The sequence below is a fragment of the Ochotona princeps genome, chromosome 13 (genome assembly GCF_030435755.1).
Source record: "Ochotona princeps isolate mOchPri1 chromosome 13, mOchPri1.hap1, whole genome shotgun sequence".
NCBI classification, from domain to species: Eukaryota; Metazoa; Chordata; class Mammalia; order Lagomorpha; family Ochotonidae; genus Ochotona; species Ochotona princeps.
Window position 1 is genome coordinate 39,122,618 of NC_080844.1, and position 7,769 is coordinate 39,130,386.

Below are 7,769 nucleotides of genomic sequence, written 5' to 3' on the forward strand. Positions count from 1 at the left end.
CCCTCCCCACCTCCTACAATCCCCCTTCCTTCCCCTTCAGTCTGCTGGGAGTTCTGTTCCAAGGTGACTGCTGGTGGGAGGCCTGCCAGCCTCCACCTGGGCTGGCTGCTGGAGGACCACAGCTGTCACTCAGGGGGAGGGGGCGGGACAGGGAAACTGACCTGGTTCTGTGGGGGTGAGACGAGGCGGGGAGCCTGGCCGAGGCAGGACTGGCCCAGGCTGTGTTTCCAGTCTTGGGACCTGTCTAGAAACACCTGGGTGAGGACCAGTAGGGCTGGGGGGGTGGTTCCCCTGGGAGGTGTCTTTGCTTATCTGCTTCCTCCCACTGTTGCTGGCCTCTCACCAGTCCCGCCTCTGAGCTGCAGCTTTCTCCCCGTGACTCTCACACCATCCATGGCTCCCCAGTGCCACCCACAAGGCCAGAGCTTGGTCCGGTGGCAAGGGTCTCTGGGATGAGACTTCGGGCTTGTGATCAGGAACCTGGCCTTTCCTCCCTGACCTCTACGAGTGCTGGGTCTCGGGCTGTGCGCCCTGCCCCTCAGACATGTGTCCAGGCTCTTCCCCCAGGCAAAGCCATGAGGGACATCAGAAGCCCCTTCATGCGTACAGAGCCCGAAGGCAGACTCGTGTTGTATTAACTTCGCTTAGAAACTCGCCGGGGCTTGCTTGTCAGAGCCACGTTTCAGACTTTCTTTCTTTCAAACTTTCCTGGGACCCTTACTTACATAAGCGGCACCTGCTGGTTTCCGGTGGGGGCGTGTTCCAAGGACTCGGCTGCGCTGCTCGCCGCGGCCTGCAGGGGCCGCCCGTGCGCGGCCCGGAGGGGGCGGGACCAGGCGGTCCTTAAAGGCGCCTGCGCGGGACAGCCGGGACTGGGCTTCCCGAGCGCACGCGGCTGAGCGTCCTGCGGGTCCTGCTGCGTCCTCCGCCCCTCGCCCCTCGCCCCTCGCCCCTCGCCCCTCGCCGACTCCCGCTCCCCCACGTCCGCCATGCTGGCCCCGCGCTGCGGCCACCGCTTGCTCGGCCTGCTCCCCGGCCCGCGCTGGACGCCGCTGCGCCTCCCGGCAACCCGCGCCTGCAGCGGCGACGGTGGCCGCGACTCGTCGGCTTCGTCCACGGGGAACCCGCTGGTGTACCTGGACGTGGACGCTGACGGGCAGCGGCTCGGCCGCGTGGTGCTGGAGGTGAGAGCGCTCGGCCCGATGGGGCCGACGCGGGAGCGCCATTAGGAGCCGCTGTGCCTGGCGCGCCGGGTGACCTTGGCCAGCCGCTTTCCGGGCTGTGGGCCTCCTCCATTGCCCGGTCTCTGAGAAGGGGCATCGGACTGGTGTCTGGCAGCTTCACCTGGAGCCGTGGAGGCTGGAGGGAGGGCAGGTGTGGGGCAGATGCCAGAGGGCCCGGGGTAGCACGGGCTGGCTGAGGCCCTCCAGCCCAGACCCGGAGCTCCCTCCGAGGAGGGCGTGGGGCGATCGGGGCGCTGAGCAGTGGGGACTCCCACCACCCCTCCAGTGCCCTTCGGAGGGACAGGCAGCACCCTGTAGTTCTCCTGGGGAGGGGTCGAGGCGCGACACTTGCTGTGCCTCTATCTGGTGGCCCTTTGGAAAGCCACATAAAAAGTTGTCAAAGTCACAGGAAGGCTTCCCGCTGCTCTGTGGACAGAGGGGGCCAGTGACGGGTCATTGTCCGCTTTCCCCAGAGTCCCGGACTATGCGTCTTTAGCCTTGCTTTATTTGGGAAAATGGGGAGCATCTGAGCAGCTGGTTTGGTCGAAGTCCTCCCTCACCCCCAGGCCTCTTCTGGTTCCCATCTGTGCCCTGGGGAGCTTGGATCTGCTGTGTCCGGGCTCCCCTCTGTGCGCCCCCAAGTCTCTTGACGCTTTGGACCCAGGGGTGCTGGCTCTGTCCCAGGAAGTGAGCCAGGATGGCGTGTTACCCCCTTGGGGCAGATGAGGCGATCGTGGCCATTTCCTGCACCCCCCTGCATTCCCTGGGTTCCCTCTGGGCTTGAGGAAGCAGCTGCCAGGAATGATAGCTGCCCGGCTCCCTCCCACGGGGTGGGCAGTAACAGGAATGGAATGGCCATGTGGTGGCCTGGCACACCCCTTTGGCCAGTGTGGGTGTCTGTGGCGCCTCAAAACTTCCTGCTTGCCTCCGTCCTAACCATCATTTCTCGTTTTCTGCAGCTGAAGGCCGATGTGGTTCCCAAGACAGCAGGTGAGTTGGGTCCTGGGCAGGGCCAGGTGTGAGCTGCTTAGCAGAGTGGGGCTTGGAGACCGTACCGTAGGCCCCCGGGCCTCAGCCACTGGGTCTCCTGGGGGCAGCTTGGGTACCTCTCTGGGCTTCACTGTGGTTAGTAGCTGGGAGCCTCAGACTCAGTGCAAAGCTTGTGTGGGTTACTTGGAGACACTTCCTCCCTCTGACCATCTGGTGATGGTAGGGGTGGGGTTAGGGGGACCACTGGCCCTGGACTCCCTGCCCCACTGAGCTGTGCAAGTGTAGTGGGAACAGATACACTTGTCATGGGCAAGGACTTACTCAGCGAACAGGGGCCAAGCAGAGCCAGGAGATGGGCCAGACTTTCTGGGAGTGCAGGGGGCACTGGCTGTTACAGGGCTGGCCTGGCATCGGGCCCTGGCTGACTCGATCCGCATCTTTCTCCACTTCTCAGAGAACTTCCGAGCCCTGTGCACCGGCGAGAAGGGCTTCGGCTACAAAGGGTCTACCTTTCACAGGGTGATCCCGTCCTTCATGTGCCAGGTAACGGGGTACACCTGGGCCTCCATGAGGGGGGGCAGGAGGGAGGTAGCAGGAGCTGCCTGGGGCGCATTAGGTCATGGGTAAGCAAGCAGGAGCATGGTTCCCTACACTGCTCTACACCACTCCCTTTGAGGGGCCATGACTTGTCCAGGCTGCCCCGGAAGCCACAGGGCAGAGCGGCAGGCTGGCCCTTGGCCAGCTAGGCTGTGGCTTGAAGCAGGCAAGGAGAGTCAGGCTTGGGGTGTAGCTGTGCATGGAAGGTGGGGCCACCTGACTTTAGCAGCTCGTGAAAGTCCATCTCTGACCTGGGTCCCGAGTGTCCCTTGAGCTTGTGACCTGGGAATGTACAGATGGTGGGGGCGGGGAGAGGGAAGACAGGGCCCTGGCAGGAAGGCACCTGTCTGATCTTGCAGCCTCTCTGCCCAGAACAAGGCATTGATCTGGGTCAAATGAACCATGGAGACTGCCTGATGCTCAGAAGCACTTTGTAGCAGAGGTGTGGCAGGGGTGTGTGGATCTTGCCTAGGGGTTGGGACCTGGGCTGTGTAGGGGCTGTCTTCTATCCCCTGGCTTCTAAGGTGTTCTGGGTCCCTAAGAATCAACTCTCATGTCCTTTTGTGAGCAGATACTGGAAGCCAGCGTAGTTAATAGAGCAGCAACTATTTAAATGCCTTTTTCTGTTACTGCTGGTGTTCCTTGTTACCGTATGTGCCCTTATGTCTCTGTGTGTTGCCTCCTTAGTCGGAGGGGTGTGTTTATAGCTGGGTGGGCCTAAGTGGACCTGGGTGGGCTGGGCGGTTGCCCCAGCAGCTCCGTGGCAAGTGCTCAGGGCATGTGTTCCGTATGCAGGCCGGCGACTTCACCAATCACAATGGCACAGGTGGCAAGTCCATCTACGGGAGCCGCTTTCCCGATGAGAACTTCACACTGAAGCATGTGGGGCCAGGTGCGTGGGCCCCGTTCCTCCTAGGCCACTGCCCTGAGACCCCACACCCCGGGGAGCTGGTCATTGGGCCCGGATTGTCCTCCGGGTCCTGGGGTCCTTCATGCCCACATGTCCTCACTCTGTTTTTTGCCCCATGTTCTTTGGGAGGACTCACTCCTGCTTGTTTTGGCAGGTGTCCTGTCTATGGCCAACGCAGGCCCCAACACCAATGGCTCCCAGTTCTTCATCTGCACCATAAAGACAGACTGGTGAGTGCCCTGCTAGGCCTGATGGGAACCCGAGGTGGCCCTGCAACTGAGGGCCAGGCAGAATGTAACTGGGACAGTGACTCTCTCGTTGGCTGTGTGTGTGTGTGTGTGTGTGTGTGTGTGTGTGTGTGTGTGTGAGAGAGAGAGAGAGAGAGAGAGAGAGAGAGAGAGAGAGAGAGTGAAAGTCAGCAGTGGCTCAGGCATCCTAGTGTTGCTCTCAGCTGGAATGTACATACACGTGGGATCCTGTATCAGCTGTTTGGGAGATGCTGTTGAACGCGGGAGGCCTCAGGATGGCCTGGTGTTTTCCAGGCTCTGGAATGGCCTTGGGCTGTGCCTCATAGCATAGCAGCTCGCCATGCAGCTGGTGGCTGCATAGCTTTGTAGGTAGCTGCCAGCCCTGTAGAGCTCTCTTGCACCCGGGCCATGGGATCAAGACTGCATCCTCTCTGGTCGTCTGATCCGAGTCCCCAGTGTTCTAGCCCTGGGGCACCGGGCTGAGGGCACAGCAGCTGCTCAGGGGCAGACCAAAGCCTGTTTCCATGACTCTCCAGAGACCTCAGTGTGGGCCAGACATGTTGCAAAGCAGAGATGTGGCCCGCAGGGTTGGGCGGGCCTCTGCCCTCCCACTGTGGCTTCCCTGGCAGTTCTGCTCATGGCCGCAGTGGAGCTGGACTCGGGGGTGGGGCCCCCGACCGGCTCTGCAGTGGGCGTGGCCCGGGTTGTCTGTCCTGTCACCCCTTGGGCACCTCCCAACTCGTGACTGTTAATGCCTCCATTTGCATAAACTTCTTGCTTCATAGCTGTCTGGTGTCCTGCCACCTCCTAGTGCGGAGTTCTCTTTTCATAGCTGAGGGCTCGGGTCGGGTGGTGCCATGTGCAGGACAGGGAGACGGCATGAGAGTGACCGAATGTATTGCAACAGCCGGGGGTGCAGCAGGGCTCGCTGGCAAGGGTGGGGCGGTGGGTGGCTGCCTGGGGGGATGCTGTCCCCCAGGACTGTTCTGGGGCCAGCTCACCCGACTGTCCCGTGTGCACAGGCTGGACGGCAAGCACGTGGTATTCGGCCACGTCAAGGAGGGCATGGAAGTGGTAAAGAAGATTGAGGCTCTGGGCTCCAGGAGTGGCAAGACCTCCAAGAAGATTGTCATCACGGACTGTGGCCAGCTGAGCTAACCCTCAGCCTCTGGCCGCCGACACAGTCACAGGCACCGGAAGGGCTGTCTGCAATCTTTCCCCTGGTCGCAGGCCACCACTCATGGCTCCCGACGTCCTGCAGCATCCGCCCCTCCCCTGTTTTAGGGGCATCCATCCAGGACACCGTGTCACCTGCCCCGCTCTTCAAGCGTTGCCTGCTCACCTGTGCCTTGGGCCCCAGCGGAGGTGATGGCTTAGCGTGGGGGCCAAGGTGCCTGCCTGGTCGCCCCCATAGGCGACAGCCCGCTGCTGTGACATGACTGAAATTCCTCTAAAATGGCCTCTTCCAGCTGGGACTGCCTGGAAATGAAGCTGTGACATCGCTCTGTGGGCCTGGAGCCATGGGGTCCCAGAGCTTTGCTTTTGAAGTACAACTCAGGGCATTGGTGAATACCCTTCCCCTTAGCCGAGCCCCGTCCCCAGTACTGTGAAGCCCGTTGACCTGCTGCTGTCTTTGAGGAGGGTCCGTGGGGGTGGAAGCTCTCGAACTTGGGAGCAAACTTGGGTGAGCTGGGTCCAGTCCATGGGAATGTGTTGAAGCAATCGAATCCACCTACACAGTATTTCTGGAATGGTCACGTGTGTTCATCTTAGATTTGATAATAGATGCTATTTTCTATAAGTGATGTGTGTGGTTATTGAAATGTTCAGAGCCAGCTTTTATTTATTGGGTTTTGCTGTGTGTTGGGCACAGCACGCGACTAGCTCACTGTGCTGCTGGATTCAGAAGGAGGGCAGGGCTGGCTGGGACTGGGCTGTGGGGGTGCCTGGTGGTTCGGCAGGAAGCTCTTAGAGGAGGGATTGCATGTCTGGTTGGGGTAGGTCCATCCCCCAAGAGGCTGTCGCCGTGTTTCTGAGCCAAGAAGTCTATTCCTGCAGCCAGGAGAGCATTAACACTGGCCAAGGGGAAGAGAGGGACCTGAGGGTTTGTTCCAAATATCAGGATACCGTTCTTTTTACACGTGCATGTCTGGTTGCATGGAAACTGATAAATTACAAATTCAAAAAAAATGCTGTGACTCTGGACTCCCTAGACTCGCGTCTTTTTCAGTGATATGAGAAATGAGTCACTTATGGCTGTGTGGCACTTTCAGGTTTGACTCTGTGACATACGATGTGTGCGTCCCATCTTATGGGTCGTCCTACTGTCCTAGTGTGCCTGAGCTGCCGCCACTGGGTCTTCAAGGGCTACAACTTCAACTCGGCTGGTTGTGAAGTCGCTGTGTGCCACAGGTTACCTCACACTATTCCTCCTGGCTGAGAATCATCCAAGGGCACAGCCACATCTCCAGATCCCATCGTGGTGGCCTTATTTCTGGACACCACGGCCATTCCTGGTGTCAGTTCTAGACATTCAGGGTCCAGACAGGAGGCTGGAACAACATGGGGAAGTGTAAGGAAAAGTATTGCACCCCAACGGGATGCTAAAGGGAAAAGAGTGAAGGCTAAAGAATCCAGCGCCCTCTGCTGACAGAGATTGGTATAACCCCAGACCAGGGGCAGGGTGTTAGCTGTGCACCCCACGGTCCCCTAGACCATTCATGTTGTAAGAATCAACATGGTTCAGCTTAAATCCATCGTCTTGCTATTTGTCTTCTATGCATCTTGTATGCCTTTCATTCTTTTTGCATTGTTGGATTGATCTTTGTTTCCAAAGCAGCTACATTTTTATCTCCACTGTTAACATTAGATTGAACTGTAAATACATTTTTAGTGGTCTCTGTAGGGGATACTGTCGTATTCAACATATCACAGACCACCTGCAGATGCTATTGCACCACTTTACATATGGTGTAAGAATTTCTGGATCAGATGGTATACTTAATTTTTTAAAATTGTCAAGCCATTTTTTGCCACCTACATGTGAGGATTCCAATTTCTCCACATCCTCACCAACTCTTGCTATTATCTTCTTATCCTGTGCATCCTGGCAGATGTGTACTGATATCTCACTACGGTCTTGATTTTCAAATAAACAAAACATGTCTTTTTTAAAAAGTTACAGAAAGAGAGATGGTGAGAGAGAGACAAAGATCTTCCGTCCACTGGTTCACTCCTCCAATGGCTGCCATGCTGGGGCTAGACCAGGCTGAAGCCAGGAGCCCAGAGACTCTTCCAGACTAGATCTTCTCTGACAGAAACCAAAATGAACTGCAGCCTTTCTTCCTGGAACAGTCTTCAGGCTGCTGCTCTGAGGGCTGGGCAGTGCTGTGGCCTCTAACCTTCCTGGCTGTCCTGACGCTGTGTGGAACCTGCGGCCTGCATGTGAGGCGGGACGGAGGCAGCTGGGGCCTCTGTGTGCTTGGCTTGGCTCCAGAGGTTGTCTTGTGAGAGTGAGGACTGGGTGTAGGGAGGAACCCCCGTCTCAGAATCGGAAACACCACCTTGGCATTGAGCAGACGACAGCCGCCTTGGCCCTGTGTGAGGATCCCCGACTGGGGTGGAAGGGAGAGCGAACCCTGGGCCACCATCACCTGGAGCGACACTCCTATGAAGCTGGTAGGAATGTGATTAAGAGGAGAAAAAAAATTGACTTTTAAAAACAGTGCTTCAACCGTTGAACTTGACTGGACAATAAGATGCTGGACTCTGTGTTTGGTATACGCTTGCAATGAAGGAATC

At 58.0% G+C, this 7,769-nt stretch overlaps 1 protein-coding gene across 1 annotated transcript; it reads left to right on the plus strand.

Moving 5' to 3' along the window:
* The first annotated feature begins 912 nt into the window (after positions 1-912).
* Positions 913-5,157, plus strand: PPIF (peptidylprolyl isomerase F). The gene is made up of 6 exons (XM_004583521.2): positions 913-1,184; positions 2,183-2,213; positions 2,668-2,756; positions 3,606-3,702; positions 3,875-3,950; positions 4,991-5,157. The coding sequence occupies exons 1-6, from the start codon at positions 990-992 to the stop codon at positions 5,124-5,126; spliced, it is 624 nt and encodes a 207-aa protein (XP_004583578.1). The 5' UTR covers positions 913-989; the 3' UTR covers positions 5,127-5,157.
* The last annotated feature ends 2,612 nt before the right edge of the window (positions 5,158-7,769 follow it).

Coding starts and splice junctions, on each gene's coding strand:
- PPIF (XM_004583521.2), top strand. CDS start 990: ATGCTGGCCCCGCGCTGCGGCCACCGCTTGCTCGGCCTGCTCCCCGGC. Junction 2,214..2,667: donor TGTGGTTCCCAAGACAGCAG/GTGAGTTGGGTC, acceptor TCCACTTCTCAG/AGAACTTCCGAGCCCTGTGC. Junction 2,757..3,605: donor TCCCGTCCTTCATGTGCCAG/GTAACGGGGTAC, acceptor TTCCGTATGCAG/GCCGGCGACTTCACCAATCA.